The sequence below is a fragment of the Varanus komodoensis genome, unplaced genomic scaffold, assembly GCF_004798865.1.
Source record: "Varanus komodoensis strain SLA01 unplaced genomic scaffold, ASM479886v1 scaffold5, whole genome shotgun sequence".
Classification (NCBI taxonomy): Eukaryota; Metazoa; Chordata; class Lepidosauria; order Squamata; family Varanidae; genus Varanus; species Varanus komodoensis.
Genome location: NW_025336087.1, coordinates 18,544,196 through 18,569,284, shown reverse-complemented (window position 1 = coordinate 18,569,284; position 25,089 = coordinate 18,544,196). Strand labels below are relative to the sequence as shown.

Genomic DNA, 25,089 nt, shown 5'->3' with positions numbered 1-25,089 from the left:
TTGGTTTCTATGATGCTCCTTGTGTGAACCCCTCTAATCAAGTAAGCCCCCTTTTTCAAATGTACAAAAGTAATGATAGAATGCAAACTGTTTCTTGTGCATTGGACTATGTACTATTATGCAAAATTATATAAGGAGGTGTGATATATTAGAAATTTCCTGGCAATTTATGATTTTGCATCTGTATTTCTCTTGGTGCTTGTTTTTTTTTTCAAAACCTTCCAGTTTGCGATGGTATCTGCACCCCACAGAAGAAGAACTACGAATTCTTGTAGGGAAGCAACAAAAGGGAAAAAGCAAGAAAGATCGGTAAGAAAGAAATTTGGACAAGGCACTAATTTTCATTTTCAGTTTCCCAGCTGTGAAATCAGATGATTATCTGCTAGTAGTTCTACATAGCTAAATAACAGATATTGGATGTGTGGTGGGCACATCTGCCCCTTCTGTGCATTGGTACACACATGAAACTCAAGGGAGGTCCAAGGACCTACATGTATTGTGGGAAGCAAAAGGCAGAGAAGAGGGGGAAAGATTTTTTCTAAGGTACTTGCCTTCTCACCAGTACAGTCTCTGTAGAAAGTGAATGTTTTAAATATTGCCATTTAATGGAGTAAGGGTGAAATGACCTGCAACCCCTATCATTCCCATGGCCAGTTGTCATGGGAATTGCAATCTCACGCTTCTGGAGGGCCTGATCTCAGCAGCTGTGATGAACGAGATCAGGAAACTTGATGGGGGGAGTGGGACCTGTTCAGACAATTTATTTTGTTTCTATATCGTACAGTGGCCAAGTACCTGGGTTCTTCCCAGCAATTCACAAAATACAAAACACAGATACAGTAAAATACAGGATAAAAATACAGCATGAAATTTCAATATACAAAATTTAAAACAGTCACACTGCTGAAAATTAAACACACTAGATCTGTTAAAACATCTTACATATTCTATCATATACGTTTAAATGCCTGGGAGTAGATGACAGCTGAAAAGATAATAGTGTTAATGCTAGGTGGGTCTCAGTGAGATCTATTCATAATTGAGGAGCCCCAACTAAGCAAGTTCTCCTTCTTCTTACCAACCTCCAAGCACTCTTGAAGGTAGAACTTGAAGGAAGGAAGGCATTAGATGTAGATCATAAAATCTGGGTAAACTGAGGTTGGGAGGGACATTTTGTAAAGTATTGCAACCCCAAGCTGTGTAGGACTTTATTAGTTAAAATCAAGCTTGCAAGCAAGCATATAGGCAGCCACTACCAGTGGGTCAATTTTTTTTGTATGTTCAGCTATTAATCTGAGCTTCACGCAGTAGTCCAATTTGGAGGTTGCCAGAACACAGATTACTGAAGCTAGATTATCTCTGTCCAGATATGGGTGTAGCTGGGTTAGCACCCAAAGCTTGTAGAAGGTATTTCATGCTACTGAGACCATCTGAGCCTCAAATGGCAAAGCTGGGTCCAGGAGGACCTTCAAGGTATAAGCTTGCTCATTTAGAGGGCAGCCCCATCCAGAAGAGACTGAACACCCACCATCTTATCAGAAGAACCAACTACTAACAGTATCTCAGTATTGTCTATATTGAGTTTAAGTTTATTAGTCTTCATTTGGTCCAGCTTTGGGTGTTCTTTGATAAGACTAGTTACCTGGATCCATTCCAGTTGGGGTTCAGGGCAGGCATAAACACAGCTTTGGTCACCCTATGTGACAACTTATGATTGAAGAGAGAAAAGGGGAACATGACCCTGTTGATCCAGGTAATTGGTCTTGTCCAAGAGCACCTGGAGCTGGTTGGCTACAACCCATTCAGGAACCATGTCCAGCAACTGGCCTAAAATTGTTAAGATTTTCTGGGTCCAGAGTGGTTTTCTTCAGGAGCTGAATGAAACTGCTATGATAGGATATTTTGGAGGGCTTTCATTCATAGGGTCACCATAGGTTGAAGATGTCTTGAGGGCATATGACAAGTCTCACCACTGCCTCTTTCAGATGGACCATTCCTTCTCCGAAGGAGGCTTTAACTGCCTCTCTGGCACAGCTGTCTGTTCCTTCCCTGAGCCAAGGGAGACAAGTATCCAGTATGAAAGTGGTTGCACAGTGTAGTATTAAGTCCCATATGATTAGGGGTTCTGTTGTTGGATGATGTATTAAATTCTTTCCTACTAGAAATTTCACATAGGCTATCTATGCTTCTCTTATGTTTTCTCAGTAATATGAAAGGTAGGAATCTATTTGTTTTGTCAGATTCCCAGGAGGGCTTTTTTCCATGAGCACTGCTACAGTTAAAATTGAGAAAGAAACAGTGAAAGGAAAGTATCAGCACAGGAGCAAAGAGACCACACCTCAGAGATGCATAGCAGATATCTCTTGAAGAGACTGAATCACTTGCATTTGAGGAATTGCCTTGCAACTCGAAGTGTAGTGGGCCTAAATATATAGTTCACAGTGTAGCTCTGAGATCTTTCATTCTCAGAAGTCTTTTTAATTGTGTAGACTTCTGAATCTTGTTGAGGTTTGCCTTTAGTCAGTAGCCTTGGGCATAATGTTGTCAGGCTATAAACATAGGTTTGTTTGTATAGTTATGAGGTACTCTGGTATGGAATGATGATGCTCACTAATGATAAAACAGCCAAACCTGATTCATATGTGATTAGAAAGCAACAGAAGAGAGCAATTGTTTACTGTGATCTGAGGCCCTTTTGGGTCCAGTGGACCAGTTTTTTCTTTCACAAGAGCTTTGTGTAGCACTGCTAAATATTCTGTTGTCTAATGAATGACATTTAAGTTGGCATTGTTTAGACAACTGTTCGTACATCTCAAACTGTGTTTCTGAATTTCATCTCTGTAGGCTTTTGATCCTATATAGTTCTGTGTGCATATGCACTTACAACAGTAGTTTGAGCTGACTCTACTGAACAGTAACCATTTACACTACCAAAAGTTATAGATGTTCTATGTATTTGTAACTTAAGTTCACAGACACAAAGAAATATGATTTTACCATACAGGCATTAGCCATAATATATTCAAAAGAGTTCACAATAGATTAACAATGGAATGACCTAAAACTAGGGATACTTGCAAAATGTACACTTCCTTTGCAAAATGTAACCCTCCACTCATACTTTGCAAGAAGAGGACTAAGGTAATAACTTTGTGCTCAGTCCCATCCCAATTCTGAAACCTTGGTTGTAATAACTGCTTCTTGGTACTTCGTCTGCTGCAAGTGGTAATTAGCTCACAGTGTACAAGCCTGCCTGTCCCTTAGTCATTGCTTCAGAGAAGGGAGGAGTTCAGGTGTTGATTGACAGATTTTGTATTTTGTATTGTATTTTGTACAGTGAGCTCTGTGCACCCATTTCTTCTCACCATTTATGCTATAGATTTTATAGTTGTCTTAGAGGTTGGGAGTTCAGGCCATTGCTGGCAGGTGGAGCTTTTTTGCTTTTGATGTGGACACCAAGTTGGGGGTCCCCCTCAAACATATTACTGTCTTTCTCCCATTTTGGCGCACCTACTTTTGCTGCTTTCCTCCCTTTATTGGTGCTTTTCAGTTGGCAGCTTAGCATTTGGTCTCTGGCCAAAGTATGCAAATTTGCCTCCCTCTAATCTTTTTTTTCACTTTAGTGTTTCCTTTGACCTCAGAAAAGAAATTGACAAGGCAACTCTACATGTAGCAGACAGCCATAAATGTACTTTTGTGAAATCCAACAGCCATATTAGTAATAATAAAAATAGACACCTAATTGCACATTTTTGACTTAGCACTTTGGAAGAACCATAAAAATGATATCTTGGCACTGGTGGATGAGAGAGTACAGGTGAGATTTGTTGATGTTGCTGAGAGTAGCTCTGTAGCTGTTTCAGAATACTCACAATGAAGTCACTCTGTTGGGTTCAGATGACACAACAACCCTATAATAAGCCATGCATTGTCAGGATGGTTTATTTTATTTTATTTTTTAATATAAACCATGCTGCAGAGACTGTGCCAGTCTCAAAGGACACATCAACCTACCATGACTGATGAACTGTCATGTTTGTGAATCTGATCAGTGTATCTTCATGCCATTCTCTGTTCATTGTTAGCACTATGATAAGTAAGATCATGTTTGGGGAAGGGTTGCAGGGCATGTGTAAGTCCCCCAGTATTTTTACTCAGTAATTTTTTGTGGTTTGTATACCGTATTTTTCGCTCTATAAGACGCACCTGACCATAAGACACCTAGTTTTTAGAGGAGGGATCCATGGAAAGCTTCCTGATAATCACAGGCACATTCTCCATCACTTCCCCATGGGCTTCAGTAAAAGACGGGTTGCCATTTGAAAACACACACCGACCTGTGATTAACAGCTCTCACCTGCGCTGGAGGAGGGGGGTGGAGCAGGGCGCGCCGAGCACGTGCCGGCCAAGTGTGGTGCAGCCGGGCCGGCAATGTGCCGGTGGTGGTCTTCCAGGCGGCGTCAGCTGCGGCGGCAGCAGGTCTTCCCGGGCGGTGGGGGTAAGCAGTCCGTCTCTCCATGCGGCTGGCAGGTTAAAGCCCGCAGCTCCTCCTCCTCCGCGCCAGGTCTTCCCGGGCGGTGAGGGTGAGCAGTCCGTCTCTCCAGGCGGCCGGCGGGTTAAAGCCCACGGCTGCTCCTCCTCCGCGCCAGGTCTTCCCGGGCGGTGGGGGTGAGCAGTCCGTCTCTCCAGGTGGCCGGCGGGTTAAAGCCTGCGGCTCCCCCTCCTCCGTGGCAGGTCTTCCCGGGCAGTGGGGGTGAGCAGTATGTCTCTCCGTGTGGCCGACGGGTTAAAACCCGTGGCTCCTCCTCCTCTGCACCGCTCCCCCTGAGTGGCACAGCTCTCACCTGCGCTGGGGGGGGGGGGCGGAGCAGCGCGCGCCGAGTGCGTGCCGGCCAGGTGGTGCCACGTGGTGCAGGCGGGCCTGCAGTGTCCCTGGCGTCAGGCACACACACATTTGCTCTATAAGATGCACAGACATTTCCCCTTACTTTTGAGGGAGGAAAAAGTGTGTCTTATAGAGCGAAAAATACGGTATTTTACATTTAAATCCATTTTGAATTGATAACTTGATTGCTGCAATGGCTTTCATAGCACAGGAAAGAGAAGAAATGAGTTGATATTGGTATGATTTTTAATTTGTATGTGTCTCTACAGGAAATACAATGGCCATATTGAAAGCAAACCATTAACCATTCCTAAAGACATTGATCTTCACTTGGAAACAAAATCTATTACTGAAATAGATGCATTAGGTAAGGGAACTTGACCAAAATAATCTGCACGGAGTTGTGTATTCTTTCTCCTAAATGTATGGTGATTATGAGAGCACTCTTAAAGACTACCTAAAAGGAATACTTTAATTTTCTTCAAAGCCAGAACTATTATTAATGCTAGTACCTAGAGTTGTTTTTTTAGAACTTTTTATGACAGAGGAAATAGATCTGGGATAAAGTAAGTGTACTGGTCTTGAATGACATAATTTTCAGAAAGGTGTCAAAGAGAAAAGTAAAATGAAGCCACACAAACTATCCTGGTTTGATTACATCAAACCAGGGTTTTCAAAATACTCTATTTAATAGCATTCTGCACAGTTAGTTCAAAGTAGGTGCTGAGTTTCTCCAACCTTGTGTTGGTTATAGTAACCAATGATTAGCAACAGCAGCTGGAAATTTAATGAATATTTTTCTCTTTGCCCTCAGTAGCATTTAAATATTAAATAGCTTACTTCACACCTTTTATTGTATTTGTAGGCTGATAAAAAAGGGCAAGCATTTCAACTTCCTTCTGTTCAGTGAACTTTTCTTACTTTTAAGTGCTGCAAATGTTTGATTCTGAGAGTTAATAATGCAGTTAAGATATTATAAGGAAAGACCATGGCTCTGTGATGGAGTGTGTGCTTTGCAGCTGTAAGATCAAGGTTCAGTCTCCCATTTCTTCAGTTAAATGTTCTCTGAAACAGAGCAGTGAAAGACTTCTTTTCAAGATCCTGGTGCACCACTGAGAATAAGATTAGTCCAAGAAAAGCTATACCACTGGTCTAACCAACTTATAAACTTATAAAGCAGTTTCTATCGTCATGTGAATTCATTTGAATAGTATGGAAGGGTGACATTCTCCTTGCTAGAAACTTCATGGTTTAGCTAGTGTGTTGTGTTTGTCAGAGCTAGAGATCTTAGTTGTATTATTGTGTGATTTGTCTTTCAAGAGTGCTTATTTTGGGTGATTATATTTTCTTTTGGGTTACATGTGCTTATATGTCATCCTAAGTGGCTGTATGTTAAAAAAAAAGTTAACTGCAGTTCCTGTAGGAATGTCCTGGGTCTCTTTGACTGCCTAGAGACCATGGCTGCAGATGTGATTTTTTAAAAATTGTTTTGTGCTAAATATTGCAGTTATTGAGCAGCTATTTTATTTTTCAGCCTTGCATTATTTTCCTGAATATCAATGGCTGGTGGACTTCACTGTTGCAGCTACAGTGGTGTATTTGGTAACTGAAGCCTACTACAGCTGGATGAAGCCCTCCCAAGAAATGAATATCAGCATAGTCTGGTGTCTGCTTGTTCTGGCTTTTGCAATGTATCCTTCTGTGGTGCCCTGGTCATTCTGCTCAGCACCTCTGAAGATGATCTAATGTTTTGTGTAACTCGTATGAAATGTCTGCTGTTTTAAATTGGAGCATAGAAACTATTACAGTAACAGTTATCCCTGAACCATGCCTCATTTATTACAACACTGCTTTCTCCAAAATCAAATTGAACATCAGTAAGCACCCACAGTTCTGTGGAGTAACACTAAACTGGCTTTGCTTGCTGGTCTGGGCAATGGTCTACCTTGTCTGAACTGCTTGTTTTTGAAGAGATGTAACAAATAGATTGAATGCTACATGTTGAGACAATGTACTACTTTGTCCAAGTTAGTTCCTTTCCACCTGCTCCACCCCCATTTTCTTCTAGATAATTTTGGCTTTCAGAAGTGTGTTGCCTATTTTAGGGCTTCCCTAAGGAACATCCTTCCTCAGATTGGTATCTGCTCATACCAGTGAAGATTTATAATAAGACTGAGGAAATATCCCTTTTTTGAATATATTAGTCAGCCCAGTTTTGGTGATGGTGATTTTGATAACATTTGGGTGCTCTCCTATTTGAATAAAACCAGTTTTATTGTCTTAGAGGTTAAGATTATCCCAGAGTTTCTGAAGGATGCTGATACTTGTTTCAAATATACTTATTTTGTTAGAACAAGTTAACTAAACAATAGTACATTGTTAAACTGCCCATTTATGAACTATATCTCTGTCAATGGCATGGCTTTTAAATTTTAGCCTGTAACTTGCTTTGTAATTCTTGCAAAAGGAATGTTATGAAATACCAAATTATGGTATGCTAGACTAGGATTTGCAGTTTTGCTTTATTCCCCATTAGAAGCCAAATATAAATATGCACTAAATAATTTAACAGCAGTAACATTAGAGTTTCTGGCTACAGTTGCCTGTATAGGATAGCATGCAGTAAAACGTCTAAGTTCTGAATGAAATTCACTAAAAGAAACATCCAATCTGCTATTGTAGAAGAGTACTACCAGCAGCTCTCTCTATATAGCTCTTTGTGAAAAGATCTGAGCATGTGCTTATCTCTGCTTATCTGCAGGCTTTACTGTTAAGGAGTAGATATAGGAAAAATCTTAACTGCAGATCTTAGGCTACAGAATGAGGGGAAAAAGTCAAATTTCTGATTGCTCATTTAGACTGTCCTAAATTACTAGCATTCTTCTGAAGTACTGGAATTGCACTAACAAAACAAGAACTTCAAAATAAGGCAGTGTTGACATCCATACACATCTCATATGTAATGAGTTCTCTATTTAAGAATTCCACCACTAACTTGCATCTCCTTTTGCTCAGGTCTTAATTAGATGTTCTATTTGTTTTCTTGACCCTGTGCTGCTCCATTGACTTTAAAAACAAAGATGGCTAAGAAAATATGAAGGATTGAAATCCATGGTTTCATAATATTGCTGATGCAACTGCTATTATGGGTGAACCTGAGTTCAGAAGACAGTGTTACCCACAGCACATGACAATGTTTTTCTAGTTCAGCTTGTATAGTGTAACAAATCCTATCAACTCTTACACCTGGTAGGTACTCACATAAATAAAAGAGGCAACCAAACAAAATATACAAAAACATATAACCACAAGAAACTGGAGAAGACCCTACTTATTAACAACAGCAAAAGTAGACTTTGCAGAGTTTTGAAGTCCAGTAAGGAACACACACAGGTCTGCACACACAAGCATACATGTATTTTAAAATATTGAGATATTTATTCTGTACTGCTTCCTAGCCCATAGGGGGTCTGGGAAGTTTACAAATTTAAAAATCATATATAAAATTCATAAAATACTCAAATAATAAGAAAGTACAACGGGACAACTGCAGCAACTACAATAATTTAACCCCCTGGCACAGCAGCAGCTAATAAAACAATATTTAAACTGCCACAACAGATAATAAAACTATTTAAAACTAAAGCCTTAGCTTTTTAAATTACTTGAAAATAAAAGGTTTTCACCTGGCACTGAAAAGAAGGCAAGGCACCAGCATACTTCTTTGGGGAGCATACGTCAGGCATACTTCTTTGGGTAGCATATTTCAGAGATGGAGTGCCACTATTGAAAAGGCTCTTCTCTTGGTTGCCAACTCCTTAGTTCTTTAGAGGGTGTTCCCTGAGAAAAACCTTGGCAGATGATTTCAAGGTCAGATAGGAACATATGGGACAAGATATTCCTTCACGTAATCTGTCCACAACCATTCAGGGCTTTACATTTTAGAACAAGTGCGTTAAATTGGGCCCAGAGTTTAACTGGAAGCCAGTGCAGCTGAAAGAGGGCTGGTGTGATGTGATCTCATGGGTCAGTCCCCATGCTGTGCCTCCATATTCTGAATAAGGTAGAGTTTCTGGGCATTTTTGAAAGGCAGCTCCACATGGAACATGTTCCAGATGATAAGTTACCAGAGCATGGATAACTGGCCAGGGTCTGCCTGTCCATATAGGGACATAGTTGCTAAATCAGCCTAAGCTAATAAAAGGTTATCCTAGCCACTGTGTCCACATGTGACTCCATTGACAATTCTGGGTGCAAAAGCACCCTTGTATTTTGGGGGAAGAACCTCATCCAGGACAGGTTTAAAATCTCCCCACTAGACAGATGATCCAGCCACCAACAGCACCTCCATCTTGTCTGAATTAAGTCTCAGCTGGTTGACCCACATACAGTCCATTACAGAGTTCAGGCACTGATTTAGAACGGCCCCTGCCTCACCTGGGTTTGGTAAAGAAAGGTAGAGCTAAGTGTCATCTGCATATTGATGACACCGCATCCCATACCTCCAGATAACCTCCCCCAGCAGTTTCATGTAGATGTTAAAGAGCATGGAGATAAAATAGAGCCATGTGGTACCTCTAGTTCCTCACCCAGCGAGCCTATCCAGAAGGATACCATGGTATTGAAAGCCACTGAGAGATCCAGGAGAGATCACACTCCCCCATCTCTCTCCCAGCAAAGATCATCCCTCAGGGCAACCTGAGGGCTGAAGTTCTCTGCAGCTTCCAGTGGTTGGTAAGACCAACAGCAAAAGGAGTAGTGGGTAAAAACTATCAGAATATTTTTAACTTATCGCCCATAACAAATCCTTAGAAGATGCATTTCAGCTTTTTACATGGGAAATACTGCATAAAAGCTGAGAAACTACTTAACTCTTGGCGGCCAAAGGAATAGGGCTGCGGCCCTCCAGTGAGCCTCGGTGGGCCAGGCAAGGGCGTTATGCACCAGTGCTATTAGATAGAATATGGTTGAGCTGGTGTGTGAGGAAGCAGCAGTGCTCTCAGTTAAGAGAAGGCATTGGGATTTTTATTTTAAAATGTTTTAAATTGTTTGTATGCCTTGTAAAATTTGGTAGATCAGTTTAAAATAACAGAACTGTTGTTTCCATAAGAGGAGCTCTCTGGCTGGGCCAAATTCAGCCTAAGATGTTGATTTTCCCAGGACTGAAAAAGTCAGATCCAACAATCAAGAAAGAAATTAGGGATTTGATCGGTGAATTTATAGCAGTCAAATCAAACTTATAAATCAAATGTTCCAATGTGATATGAATATTTTGTGGCTTATGGACTAAGATCATGGACTGATCAAGGAATTGCCTGATCATGAAAGGCATGTTTTCATACATCTGAATTCAGATTCAGTGGTAAAAATCTGTTAATGGATTCTAACACAGCTCATAAATGTGCTTATTGGAAGTTATTGAGAAATGGCTTCTGTTTAAAATCCAAATTTCAGAAGAAGTACATTTGCTTTAATTGGTTAACAATCAGTATTTTGAAGTTCACTGTTGATGTTCAAAAATGATGATCCTTTTATCTTGCAATTTAAAATATTTTAAAGTCTTTTGGAAACTAAACTAGTGTGATTAATAGAAGTTTAAAAGGCTGTGTGATCATGGTCTCAATTTATACTTCTGTGTTCAACAACTGCAAATGAAGTTGTTAATTTCTATAGTTGCTGATAAGAAAGATTGAAATGCTTAATTAGTCAATAGAATGGTTTAATTTTTTATTTTTCTTTCAATGAGTATAATTAATTAAATTTTGAAGTGTAAAAGTTTACAGTTTCATTTCACTCTTACCATAATTTTGGTATTGAATATAAAAGGCTTAACTGTAATTCTTGAATGAAAGAGAAATGTGGTTATGATCTTATATTCTATTTCTGAATAAGTCCTTGTTGATAGGCGTCTTTAAATGGAATTAGTTTCTGTGTAATAGTTGGGATTGGAAAGCTACTTTAGGTATACATATAGGGTTTGGGATTTATCTTTTTACACCCCAGCCCCTTGAACCACACACCTTTCAGAATTGCTTATTGCAGAGGTGTTTTCTGAAGGTTGCCTATTTAAAAAGCTGATGTTCATGAAGTGCAAGCCTAAGTCCCTTTCTTTGTATAGAACTAGTCTGATTCTTTGGATTCTACTCAGTATATTACATTTAATGTGTGTTGGTATATTTAAACAATTTCATAGGGGTGTAATTTTTCTTAGGTATGTGGTTCCCTGAATATAGTTTTCTGTACAAGCTAACCTCTGGCATTTTGTCACTTGGGTTAAGAAGATCTCATATAGATCATTATTTTTCTTAACACAGCACAACACCTTTTCCTTAACCCTTCTCATGTAGCAAAATATTGTTCTCATTAACTACACACTACTTCAGAGTAGAAGAGGGTGGTGAAAGATCAGTCTGTGTAACCTTTGGCTTCTTTTTCTTTGTCAAAGCAATGGCGATTCTGATAGTAACAGAAAACTATCTAGAATTTGGACTCGAATCAGGTAAAATTTAACATATTGGATATGGGCAATGCTCTGTCAGTTTTAATGATATATGGGCAGTATCCAGTAGAGATGAGCTCTGAGTGACCCTGTTACCCTTATGCAAGAGTGATATTGCACTTCTTGAAGCAATCTGAAATGAATGAAAATGCTTGTTTCTGAAAAGTGACAAGTTGGCAGAGTTTGCATATTCAGTGTGGCTGGTGATGGACCCTGCTTGCGTATAGGCAGTGTTGGATACTGCTTTGTGTGCAATGTGAAGACTTGCCTTTGAATATTTATTTTTATTTTAACTAGTTCTACCCTCTTTTGTTTTAAAAAATTATGTTATGACAACAAAATCATAAAAAGAATAAACTACATAGATTTGAAAACATCTATGTATTTATATACATAATATGTAAACTTCAACAAGGCTTTTAAATGCAATCCAATTAAAAGTTTAAAGTGTTCATAGATCCTCAGTCCATTGCACTGTAGGAGGTTTTTATCCTTCCAGTGTTATGTGTTTACATTGACCATATGTTAATGTATGCATAAGAAAATAGGAAGTTCCAATATGAAGAATATCTATATTGTAACCTCTTCCCTAAAAGAGGAAACCATCAGACAATTCCAACACATAGGATAAAAAGCGTTAGCAGTATTACACCTCCAGCAGTTAATCCAGTTGAGACAAACTCTTATTAAAGAGACAGTGTGTAGTCCATTAAACATGAAAGAAAGATGTTTGTTGAATAAGACATACACTGGAGATCAATTATAATTTCAGATATCTGCAGTTGCAAGTATTGTCATTCAGCCATATCTAAATTTGGCATTCATTTCCAAAAATGGATTTCAACCTTTTTTTCACCCTCAGTTGACCTGATGTACCTCTTCTACAAATTGTCTAAGCTTTGGGGTTGTAATTCAGAAGTATTAAGATCAGTGAAGCCTTTGTTGTTGACTTTGAGCAGCTTTGGATTGTGCTTTTAAAGAGCGGACACAATAACTCCATGCTTAAAGAGGTTCAAGTAACAAAAAGATATTGCCAAAGTTGTGCCCCATTTATAACAGAATTGGTGTTAGTTAGTTAGTTGTTTGTTTGTTTGTTTGTTTGTTTGGAGTTTTTGTATGCCGTCCCATTTTAATTAGCAGTTGGACAAAAAATGGACTAGTCACTTGACAGCCGTTTCTAAAATGTTATGTGTTAGCACATGGGTCCTCAAACTAGGGCCCGAGGGCCGGATCTGGCCACCATGCCCATTTATCTGACTCGCCATGCCCATTTGGACTGCACGCACCCACATGCCTGCCTACCTCCGCCCACCTCGCCCCACATGCCGTGAGGCAACGGTTTGCTCGCTCGGACAAAACAATCTCCAAGCGAGCGAGTCACTGCCTCGTGTGCCCGCACCCACTCCTTGCCTCGCCTTGCCTCGCCGTGCATGCCGCCCCCGCCTCAGCGAGCTCACCCGCACGCACAGACCCCGACCCAGCCCGTGCATACTCCCAGCACCACTTTTCTGGCCCACACCCAGCACCGGCAGCTTTCAACTGGCCCCCTGGTGGAAAAGTTTCAGGACCCCTGTATTAACATTTTGAGATTCTGCATTCACCTTGTGAAATTATTATTATTTTTACATCTTCAGGCTTCTCAAATTTTTCAGAAAGTGCTGTGCAGTTTTTTGAAAAACAGGGCCTGGAGTCCAAGTAAGTATAAAACATAACTGCATAATAGTATTTTACCATCAGAATACTATTCATGTTTTCCCTTTGTTTAACTTGGATTATTTTAAAGACTTTGGATCCATTAATTCAAAGGGTATGTGTGGCAAGGTCTGCAAGCACAGCTGAGCCTTCACTTTCCGTTCATGACAGTAGTTCTTGGTTCACCTTGAACCGCTTTTGAACCTGTTCAAAACATGGGCACAGAGGCACTGTTCCTTAGAGAAAATTGTATGTGCATTAAAGGTTCTGTTGTAATATGACCTCAGACTGATACTCTAGTCAACACTTTTCTTTTTCCAGTAGCAACCATTAATAAACCCTATATACAAAATGCTTTCCGAATGCATGTTTCGAATTTGGAATGTCATACCTGGTGTAGAATGGGAGTATGCATGACCATACCCACTGAAGATATCTGTTTGTCCCCCCTTTGCTTTCTTCTGCACTGGGAGAGGCATGTAGTAGTATGGAAAAAGGGACTCAATTAATCTGGGGCTGGGGTGAGTCCTTCCAATACTGGCAGAGTTCCTGGCATAATGTGCTTTCTGCTGCTAGGGGGATGGTGAGTAGCCCTTGAATGGATTTGGCTAGTATTGGTAGGAGCTGCTTCTCACAGGGCCCAGCTGAATCCCTGTTTTTGCACATGCTGCATCCCTTCTCTTACCTTTGATCTGTGATTGGAGATAGCAGATTTCTATTGTTGCCGTCAATTGGGAGGCAGAATAGTACACGAGGGAATCTTTCCCTTTTGTTATTTCCAGTCGTAGGCTTGGTCACTTTTTCTCTAAAGCAGAGATGGGATGGTTTTCTCCCTTTTAAGCGATGAGAACAAAATATTACTGGGAATGAGGTACAAAAGGCAGTTTGACATCTAAGCTGACTTCTTATTTATTTTATTTTTGCTATGATGCATTCCTACTGCGGATTTTCAGATATAATTTAGTAAATATTTATATTGTGGGATAGGAATATGTGCCATGTCTTTTACATTTCAGAAAAGCTGACTCTTGCTTTCTCTGTTTATTAGGGGTCCTGTGTCTAAACTAACTTTCAAACTCTTCCTGGCTATCCTTTGTTCTCTTATTGGTGCTTTTTTGACATTCCCTGGATTGAGACTGGCTCAGATGCATCTGGATGCTTTGAGTTTAACAACTGAGAAAATCACCCAGTAAGCTATATCTTGTGGAATTCAACTTAAATCGGAGTCTGCTCTACTACTAGTAATTTTATAGAAGTACTGTGTCACTTTCCTAGCCAAACTGCCGATTGATGGGTCTAGAGTACTTTATGTAAAAGCCAGTATACTGAAACTACAGTTATGCTGCCATTTAAAATTGTATTAAATATTTTAAAACTAAGAAAATAGAGAGAATAAGGGAAATTATGTTCAGATATTTAAAGGTGAAGACGGAAGAACAGATAAGTATTTTGATAGAACAAATTTATGATAGAAGGACCTTCTGCAACAAAGTTTTAGTGGCTCAGTGGTCCATGTGGTTGCAAGATGCTGTCAGAACTCCAGAACTAGTTTATCAGTTTAGCAATGTTCTTCTCTACAGTCTTATCAGCATATCTGCTATTGCAGAACGTTTTGGGTTAAGGCACAATCTTAACATGCATATTTAGATAAAAAACAGTCCTACAAGTCCCACCATTTCCTAGCCATTTATGCTGGCTGGGAAATGCTGGCAGTTTTCAGACTTTTTCTGTCTGATCATGTATAGGATTTTACCCCTCACCATTTTTGAATTTTTCATTGGCCCTGTTTGTTGATGAAGGTGTAACCAATATTTGGGTCCAGAGATGCAGAACCTCAAGTCCAGGATCCCAGTGTAGGCCTCACCACGTCCTGTTTTGAAGGCCGACCCACTTTTCCACAATTAACAATCATTTGGTGGTTTCCTGGCTTTTGCTGTTCTTTCCCCTTATAAGAAACTGGAATGCTTCTCATAAAGCTTACTTACTGGCAGTAAGAACTTTCAGTTAAACCATACTGGTAGTTTTGTCCCTGCTCCATTACATTAGGCCTCACCCATGATTGGAATTCTTGGCACTTGGGATGAAAGTAGTTCTCCACCCTTGTTGCATTCCATTGTAGTGAAATAAGCTATCTCCCTAGGAACCCCATACTCCTGCCTTCTTGCTGCAGGACATCTGTGTTTTTGTAGAACTTTGTGGGCATATTCATAGGCAGGCAACTCATACTGGCTGCTCTCTACACCTTTTGAGCCTCATTATTATCTTGTAAATCCTGGAAAACACCCATAGCCCCTTGGAGCTGCATGTTGCAGAAGATTGGTAGCAGCAAGCAAATAGGATTTGTGGGGAGCTAAGTTTACCATCACTGATCTTCTCTCTCCTAAGCTTCCAAGGAATTCCAGGGTTTTCTGGAACCAGTTGGAAGTTCATGTATTTCTTGATGCTGCAGAAAGACATTAAACTAGTATATTTTCCTTGCTTTCAACACACTGCTGCAGAAAACACACTTTCTGTAAGAATTATAATGTATTGATCTTGTTTTCCTTTTCAACTTTCAGAACCCTGCTGCATATAAATTTCCTGGCACCCTTGCTTATGGTCTTATTGTGGGTAAAGCCCATTACCAAGGACTATATAATGAATCCACCATTGGGAAAAGACAATGTGCCTTTGTAAGTTGCTTTTGAAAATGTTGAAAATCTTACTGTGTGAGTTTATAACGTAATATTATTGTACCTGTGTTGTTGGAAAAAGGATAACTTACCATTGCCCTAGCCTTTATCTTCAAGTTTTAGGACAAGAGTGGCCAAAATTTTCAGAGTACTGATACCAGTGGATGGTATCAATGCCAAAGTGGGTGGAACAAACTGCCCCCCATGTATCCATCAATTCTAAGTCAAATTTTCCCTCCCTCTGTTGCGATCATCCACCCATTCATTCATTCTCTGTTCATTTCCCCCAGTTCGTTTTTTTCTCACCCATTAACTTTCTCTCTTGGATACACATGCACATACACACCATTCATACAACACAGGAACACACATAACTGTGGTTCTTTCCCTCACAAAATCTGTCAGCCAGTCAGCCTGCCTTTCGTTTGCAATGAGTGAGAAATGACCCTGACATCAGGAGCCATATAGATAGTGACTTCAGATCAGAAAAGAAAAGAACCTTTTGAAAACAGATTCTGCCTAATCTGTATTTTCAAGACATCTGTATATCCCTGAAAGTACTCTTTATCTCCTTGGAAAGCGCTCTTCATCTAGCACTTTCTGTGTTCTCCTCTCAGTGCCACCCCATTTCTTGCAGATACTTCAGAGAAAGATAGAGAAATGCAAAGTGCAAACCTTTATCACCTATGGTAGTATTCCTAAGGACAGTATGTCACTGTCACCTCTGTATTTTGTTAGATCTCATTATATTCCAGTTTGATCGAGCTGCCCAAAGGTACATGACAGGCTGTGGGCTGTGGGCAGACTGCAGGTCACCCACATGTATTTTAGGACCAAAGAATGTTGCATCCATTGTAGCAGGTGATCATTGACTCAGTTGGGAAGTAGGACTTGGGATAACAGTCACAATGAGAGTGATAAGACTATTCAGCCATTATTTGCTTGTCTGGCACTATTGGAAGCTAGAAAGGCAAAGATACCAATGTTAAGAGTAGACCCTACAGCTGGATCATCTTAATCTCAAACTTCAGAAGTATAAACTGCAAGGCCACCCAAAGGCAAAGGAAGCAGGAGGAGACTAAATTTGGGTGGGTGGATCTCTGGCTTGTTGGATCTATTAGAATGATTTTTAATAGAACCCCAATTTTCACCAACAGGTATCAGGTATAAAACACAAAATTAAATGGCAAGGTGTCTCTGAGCCTAGGAACATGTTTTTAGTACTAGAACTGGACTGAGCTCATATGCCTTTCACACAGAACTCCCTCCTGGCTGTCTTCATTTGGGTGGCCTAATTTAGGTGGGAAAGGTAATTTTCTGGCTGCTGTTGCAAGTCTACTGCAAATCACTCAGAGGTCTGTCAGGTATAATCTGGCTGTCCCTGATCCAAATGGTCCCGGGAAACTAATGCAAGTTCCTCAGATCTGTTTAACATGTAGACTCTTCTTCTGAAGAGACCTTTGGATATCGTAGTGCAATATAGCCATGACCATTATGTTTGTGCTTGTGTCTACTTATTAAAATACATCTATCATCATTTGCTTGGAATGAGTTCATATAATGTGGCCTATGCATTCCTGGATCCTTTAAGCCAAGTATGTGTTGTCACTTCATACACAAATTTTAGTGGGGGCAGTATTAACATTTTTGAACTTCCTTGTGAGGCAAGCATAAATAGCATCATCATCATCTAACTTGCCTAACTTGCTTTTTATAAGAATGAATGGAGTGTATTCACTGCTGTAATGGTTAAAGGATAGCATGAGCATTATCGGGAACAGTTTGAAAGATTCCTTGTAATTGCTTGACGTTTAATAGAACTGAAATGTAAGAGAGAATGAGACTGTAATACAAAGCTTGAAGCAGTAAAAAGACCAAATATCCAGTCCAGTGTGCTGCATAATTTAAAAACAGTCAGTATTAATCCTCTTCTGTTGCATCCTGCTGCCTGTTAACATATACTGATCATATTTTGTCCTTCAGTTTGGTGGAAGAATAGAAAGATAAATGGCTCATGGCCCATTTATTTACTTGGGCATATATCACACCCAATATCTTGGAGGCCCAGGGTGATAGGGATGTTAACTAAAGTAGGTGGGAACTTACTATACTCACATGCCGCCAGTTACCAGCGTTCACTGTAAATGCCCTTTGTGTTTGGATGATGCACTGATAGTATTCTTATAGGACTTGTGCTGATCTGTAGTAGAATTCTGAAAGGGTATTATATATATTTTAGCACTCTGGCAGTCCTTTGCAAAACTAAGAATATCTGGTTAGTACAGTTTAAAACAACATGGAAAATCATTGTGTTCCTTTTTAAATCTGCAGAATGTCAGAAGCTACATTTGATACTATAAGGTTGTGGATTATAATTCTCCTGTGTGCTTTGAGGTTAGCCATGATGCGCAGTCATCTCCAAGCCTACTTGAATTTAGCACAGAAATGTGTGGATCAGATGAAAAAGGAAGTTGGCAGAATAAGTACTGTTGAATTGCAGAAAATGGTAAGCCTTGATATGTGCATAAATGAACAAGCTGCTGCTCTTGTGATTCATGAGCATAATGGTGATACTTCTTGTCTGAGGTAGAACTTAGTGTTATCCAGAAACTTGACACTATAACTTTAGGTACCTTTATGCCTAAAATTTTCAGGCAGCATTGCCGACTCTTTTTTCACTAGACCTGAGAAGATACTACTATAGATCTTTTGTGAATGACTATACTTCTGACTTACTCTGTTCTTTAAGTAAGATTGTGCATGTGCAAACTATGTAACATTTCAAACTGACTAGCTAAATGATGTTTCCCTAAAAATAGACCCTCACTTGTTTTTCCAAGCATAGCAAATGAAGTTTTCCAAAATGGAGAACTACCAGTGTAAACCATGCAATTGCAATCTAAACAGAACCCCTTCCCCATTTTATAGGATACCAATGAATGCTAAAAGGCAAACATTTTCAGAGTGTGAGAAGAAACCTTATTTATATCTATTTTTGCTGTTGTTCACAGCAGTTATTTCTTCTCTGCTGTTTCACTGTCATTCCAGCCTCCTCTAGCTTAATCCTTCAGTGAGCTATTCCAACCAATCTGGGATCAAGTGATGTGTGATGACATCACAGTGCCACAAAGCCAGTTCAGAGTGAGGGACAGCTTACAGCTCTCAATCTGAATTGGTAGAATTGGGTTGATTTTTGCAGCTGAAGAAAGCTTCAGCACTCTGTATCACTTGCCTGAGTAAGTACACTTGTAGCCTATTATGAGAGCAGTCACATTCACTGGTATTTTTTTGCCTTCACAGTTGTTGTCTGTCTGTTGGTTTGGGGTGGAGGAAGCAAAGGGGGAAATGATGGTTGTCAGTGTAAAAGGCTGGTGTGCCTGAATGGGTTAAAAACAGAAGTTGGCAATCAACTATTTTGTGTCTTCTGGCTTTGAGAAATAGTTTAACGGGATGGTAGCACAAAGTGCTCAGAACACTTTGCTATTTGCTTTCAGGGTTAATTGCTTCTTTATCAGATAAGTACATGAAACATATTCATGAGGCAAACCATGTATTCACCTTTTAGAACTATGTGAGACAAATAGGGGAACAAGATAAGCAAAAGGCTTTTAGAAAGGAATCACAATTCAATTCAGATGTGGGTTGGACCTCAAAGAAAGTGAGGCAGAAGCTGACTTTCCTGAGGGCCAAGGACCCAGCTGAGAGGAGTACACAGTGGGATAGGGAGTGAGGGTAAAGGAAAAGATTGTGGAAAAGCAGGTGGACACACCTTTTGTTCTACTCATAGAGAGTGCCTCTGTCAGATGTTCCTAAGCCCATTCAGCAGGGCCCTCCAGCCCTCAAGCAAACATGGGAGGAGTGAGTAAGAGGGCTTCCGTGATCCCACTTGCATAGCTATGATTGCAAATGTGTTAAGTAAAATCATTTGGTTTATTAGGCTGGCAACTGTGTTTAATTGCTGACTATGATAGTCATACTATATTGTCTTATGTACTAAATTATCCAATATTTTTGTTAACTTCAGGTGGCCAGAGTGTTTTATTACCTTTGTATAATTGCCCTGCAGTATGTGGCACCTCTGGTTATGCTGCTTCATATGACTCTGCTGCTGAAAACTTTAGGTAAGAAGTATCCAGCAAACAGAAGGAACTGCTCCGTGAAAACCTTATTTGTCTTTTGTTCAGTGTAGTGGGAAGAAAAGACAAATCAAGATGCTAAGCTATGGCTCCCTGACAACAATCCTACATGCCTGTGTGTCCCTTTGGGTTCCGAATCTTAAAATGACTGGGAAGGTGTGTATTCATAACCCAGCAGGTAATTTTGGCCAGGACCTGCTCAAAAACAGCTAAAGAATTGAATGCTTTAGTAGTTCCACATAAAACCATTCGAAGAGCATGCATGATGTACCTGTTAAGACATGACATGGCATGTAAGTTAAGTAACAGGACATTCATCCTCAAAGAAGTTTTGCTAAATGACACCAATTGGCCCCTAATATGTAAACGTCTTTTCAAAAGAGACTTGCGTACCTAACAGTTGCTGGAAAATGAGATCTATTTTTGTGGGTTGGGGGCATTTTGGGACTGTTATTTGCAATATGGATCACTAGTAATGTCTTTGCTTATAAACATGCCATTTCAAATTATCAAAGTGATTGTCTATAAACCATAACTTCTTATTTTATTTCTGTAGGGAACTATTCCTGGGGCATTTACCCAGAGTCAGCTTCTGATTTAGTAGCAGACAGTAGCTCATTGAGCAATTCTGTAAATTCTGACTCTTCATCCAATGATGGAAAGATGGTTACTGCAATACAGCTAACAATGGCACTGGCAAGCCTGAAGAACATTTTCACTCCACTCTTATTTAGAGGACTCCTTTCCTTTCTCACCTGGTGGATTGCTGCTTGTCTGTTTTCTACGAGCCTTTTTGGGCTGTTCTATCATCAATACCTGACAGTGGCATGACCTGACAAGGCAGGCATTCAAAGCTAGGAAGTCCATGTGCCACAAGAAGGCAGAAATAAATGGGAGGACAACTGGGAGGACATGATGAAGAAAAAAGACCTATCAGTTTTTCCTTGAATGCTTCTTCTGTGTTCTCAGGCAATATTGTTGGGTAACATTGGAAATCACGAGCAAGTTTATAGCTTTGTTACTTAAAATTGTCAGTGACTGCTGAATTGTTGGTGGGCTACTTTGAAATATGTCCAAGTACCATTTTCATGAGTTCCATGCTGCCCTGAAAATACTGTTTATTCAGTCATTGATTGGCTGATCTTCCAGCTATTAAGGTACTTGGATAATATTAATGGTGACTTCTTAGAAAGTGAACTTTCAATTGAGCCATATAAGGGGGTCAGAAAAGTTATCCTGTTGGAAAAACATGGATGATTTTTCCACTGAAAAATAACCAAATCCAACAGGACAAAAGAAATGCTGTATATTACAGTACAGAAAGTTGTCTGCATAGAGTTTTTGTAAATAAAATGCATGGACTCAGCAAGCATTCATGCCGAAGGACTTGTATACATGTTACAATAAGGACATTTATTGCACTGTTGTGTCACTAGGTCTTTTAATGCATGAATATTCAGGAGTGTGCAATTTCCAGACTTAAAGAGCATTTCTCTCTTTGAGTACTCACTTACTTGAAACTAACCTTATAGTGGTTATAATTAACAAGTAGTAAGTCCAAAATTGTGTGAAGGCTTACTTACTTGTACCTTTCTCCTGCACATTCATGTATGAAATATACAGAGGGGTATAATATGCAGTGGTGTCCAGTTATTGAAACATTACTCCATAATGTAATATGTGAGGAAGTCCTAAATAATTTTCATATTGTAAGAGTAATATTATAAATACATTGTTTCAGTCTTAACAATCTTTTTAAAAATAATAAATGATCATATGAACCTTTGGATGTTTAAGTATTGGTGCCACTATTTATTCACAAAATCCATTTGAGTTTTAATGTCCCAATATTAGACAAATTTTGTTCCTTCACAGCAATGGTTGATGTTGCTTGGTAGCACTGAAGGACAAACAAACTTTGAGTGAAGATTTAAGATTATAAAGGTCACCCTGCATAATGATTCCTTAGTACTCTAAATTTTAATTCCATGCAGGGCACCAAGAGAATAATCTCTTTTTTCTGTACCCAACATAGAAACATAGGGAAAGAATTATCTGTTACTTCTCCATCAGCTTTCTGGGGACCAAATGAGAAACTGTTAAGCTCTTTCTGGCTGCAAGCCTCAAATTCCCCAACCATGTTATAAACCAGAGTTATAAAAGCCTGTTGTTTCCCAGAGTTTAAATTGTAATGCTCATCAGCCCCATCTAGCATAACTAATGTGATGGGTTTTGTAGTCACAACAAAATGCACTCCTGCTATAAAGTTTCCTATCAGGTATTAGATGAGGAAGGTATAAATTTCTCTGGGGTTGCCTGCTCTTTGTTATGATGCATCTGGTAGCAAAGCTGCTACTGCCAGATCACTATACAAATATGGAGGGTTACATTTCATAGAATCATAGAATAGTAGAGTTAGAAGGGGTCATGAAGGCCATCGAGTCCAACCCCCTGCTGTTGCAGGACACCACGTTATACCATCCCACTCAGATGGCTGTCCATTTTCTAATTTGATGTTACCTAAACAGACTTTCATTTATATTGCAGGACTGTCCCTTTCGCTCCTCTCCCCTGGTCTCATGTTTGTCCCTCAAACCTATTCTAGGAGTCACCCAACCATCCATAGTAGTTTTGGGGGAACAGGTGGATAAGGGAAATCCATTCTGCCAGCAGTGTCTCTTGTTCTGATCTATTGGAGTCTCTCCAATATAAGGAGCTGGTTAAAGATTAACAACACAGGTCACTGTATCACACAATATTTGCTGTGCCTTGTGCTGCATGTTTCCTATCACAGTATCTGTTGAACTGTGTTTTTGTTAACCCTCGTTAAAGTACCAGAAGACATTTGGCATTTGCTAATCTTTTATGTTTGATATACTTGTTCATAATGTTAAACTGAACAGCTAGAATCCCTTTTGTTTGTACTTGCTTCAGAAATGGAAGTTGGACACTTAACATGAATGATGGAGACATATTTCTCACTGTAGCATGAAAAAGACAAATTCAAAACAATTTTAGCTGTGGTACCGAGTGTAAATAAGGAAACAGAATTATCTACATTTGCAATGCTGAATTCAATCGGGGGAAAATATCGGCAATTAGGCATCATTTCTCAGTGTCAGTCTCACCTTGCTGTGTCTTTGAGCACAGAGTCTATTATGCTGTAACACTAGGATACCAGTTTTGGTTTTGCACATGTTTACATACATGCAGACTCTGTGCAGAGAAACAGAAGAAATGGCTGGTGGGGTCATATGAAAGGTCCACCTGGAGCAGTTCTTTTATCCAGGTGCCCATAAGAAGCTAACAAAAGCAAGCCCTGGTGTGACTACTTACCCTCTGTCATTTAATCCAGGTTAGTGTTCTTGTAGTTTGGGATTCCACTCTGCCTTGCATTCTGCACTTTTCCTTTTTCTTTTCCACTTCATCTCTAGCTTGTAACTTTGACTGGAGTAGTCATGGACTCACAAGCCCGCTGGTGAAAGGAGTCATGACTTGGTTAAGGCCTAAATTGTCATCCTCACTGTTTATGTTCATGATTTTACAGAAGCACCACCATTTGGGTTTTAACTCTCATTAGTGCTAGCTACCACAGCCAAGGGTGAGCTGTATTGCAGTTGTAGTCCAAAACATCCAGAGGGTACCAGGTTGTGGAAAATCGTGCTATGGCCAAATATTTCTAAGGTGAGTATGTTGAAGTAAATGCACTGAGTCTGCTTTGAACATAGGTCAAATCATTTGCTCAACTGGCAGATCAGGAACAATAATTTGACTCACAGTGGGTCATAACAGTTGATACTATTGCACTTCTAAGAGAATGGTACAAATAAGAAAGTTGAACATGCATGATCAAAAATGAGTTTTTGCACAAATGGAATGCAAGTATGCTCGCACAAGTGCACTTTAGGAATCCATGCCCTTATTCTGAACTTGGCCTGTGACAACTTTCACAAGAGTAACTGTCCTTATGTTAAAAATAATAAAATAAACCTACTTAAACTAATTTGACAAGAGAATTCTGTTTTTGATGAACCTTTTGTGAATGTTTTTTTCTTATCCATTGAATCCTTTGCTATATAGGTTGCCCCTTCCCACAAGGGCTTTTGCACCTTCCAGTGAAGATGGCGGCTGTGTATGTGAGAAGGAGTGTGTGCATGACTGCCTTCGCCTGATTGCAGTGGGCTTCCTGCTGCGCACTACATGTCACACTGGGCTACCTTGCCATTTGAATTCTGTACAGTATGCAGAACTCCAGACATGAATGTGTGTGCTCATACACATAAAAGATAGGGAACTGGTTGCAGAGGAAAATGTTAGTACAGAAAAATAGTTTGTCAGCAAGGGCTGGAAGCTCATGTTGACTTAAATGGAATCAAAAAGTATGCAAGCCGGAAAACATTGCAAGAGTGATTCATAGTGGAAGATTTGACATTTGCACCTGCCTGAATTACTGATAGATCCCTTTGTGGATTGCTCTATGTGAACCTTTCTATTTTAAGTGTCTTAACTTATGAATACTCTTCCTTATTTTGAATGAAATTATGGTTGGCAGGCCTTCTTGCCTTTTAACAATTGCTGTACAGCTGTTTCCCCATCACTACAACTCCAGGTTGGAAAAACCTGCTCCAACTGAATTTCCGTTCTTCACTTAATTTGAAATAAGCTAAAAAGTTCTACCAGAAACCAACATTGATACTGGAGTGAAGTAAACTTAACATCCTGTTGTTTCATCAAACCGTTGTATATTTAAGTATAACTAGACTTGTTAGCTTAAGTTAGCTCTGATTTCTTATAATTGGTGGGGCTAGCTTCAAGTATTTATGTGGAAACACTAAAACTAAAGTTCTTTTAAAATAGCTATAAATTTAGTTTTTAAAAAGTCACAGCCTATATAAACTATACCTCAAAAGACTGAATAATCTTGACATCCTTGCTGCATGCTTTCCTTAGCAGTGGATGGTAAGTCCTTGATGACTTTTTAAAATGGAACATAGCAGCAATCACTGCTTAAAATGGTATTCTGTTTTACTCCTAAACAAATGGGAACAAATCTAAAAGCATTTGATAGAGTCAAAAAACATCCTCAAAATTATTTTCCCTGAGATAAAACCAATTGTTCCTGAAACAGCAATTTATGCATGATCTAAAATATATTCATGCCTCAAAGAAGCTGCTTTCAAGGCTCAAAGCATCCCTGGCTACAAT

The 25,089-nt window shown here is 39.6% G+C and overlaps 1 protein-coding gene across 5 annotated transcripts in view; it reads left to right on the top strand.

The window, feature by feature from the left end:
• The window catches only part of TMEM161B (transmembrane protein 161B), a 34,546-nt gene extending 12,875 nt beyond the window's left edge, over positions 1 to 21,671 (top strand). Inside the window, exons 3-12 of one of the 5 annotated variants that reach the window (XR_006416270.1) lie at positions 226 to 309; positions 5,155 to 5,252; positions 6,420 to 6,576; positions 11,233 to 11,384; positions 13,019 to 13,079; positions 14,125 to 14,265; positions 15,635 to 15,748; positions 18,080 to 18,254; positions 18,797 to 18,984; positions 19,773 to 19,856. Coding sequence is in view for 4 of the 5 variants with exons in the window: in XM_044446164.1 (XP_044302099.1) it covers positions 226 to 309; positions 5,155 to 5,252; positions 6,420 to 6,576; positions 11,233 to 11,384; positions 13,019 to 13,079; positions 14,125 to 14,265; positions 15,635 to 15,748; positions 18,080 to 18,254; positions 19,933 to 20,062; positions 20,441 to 20,715 (1,387 nt within the window). In the remaining variant the exon portion in view is untranslated. Of the gene's footprint in view, positions 1 to 225; positions 310 to 5,154; positions 5,253 to 6,419; positions 6,577 to 11,232; positions 11,385 to 13,018; positions 13,080 to 14,124; positions 14,266 to 15,634; positions 15,749 to 18,079; positions 18,255 to 18,796; positions 19,905 to 19,932; positions 20,063 to 20,440 lie in introns of those variants that run through there. The other 4 variants (XM_044446164.1, XM_044446165.1, XM_044446166.1 and 1 more) reach the window with 4 other exon arrangements.
• The last annotated feature ends 3,418 nt before the right edge of the window (positions 21,672 to 25,089 follow it).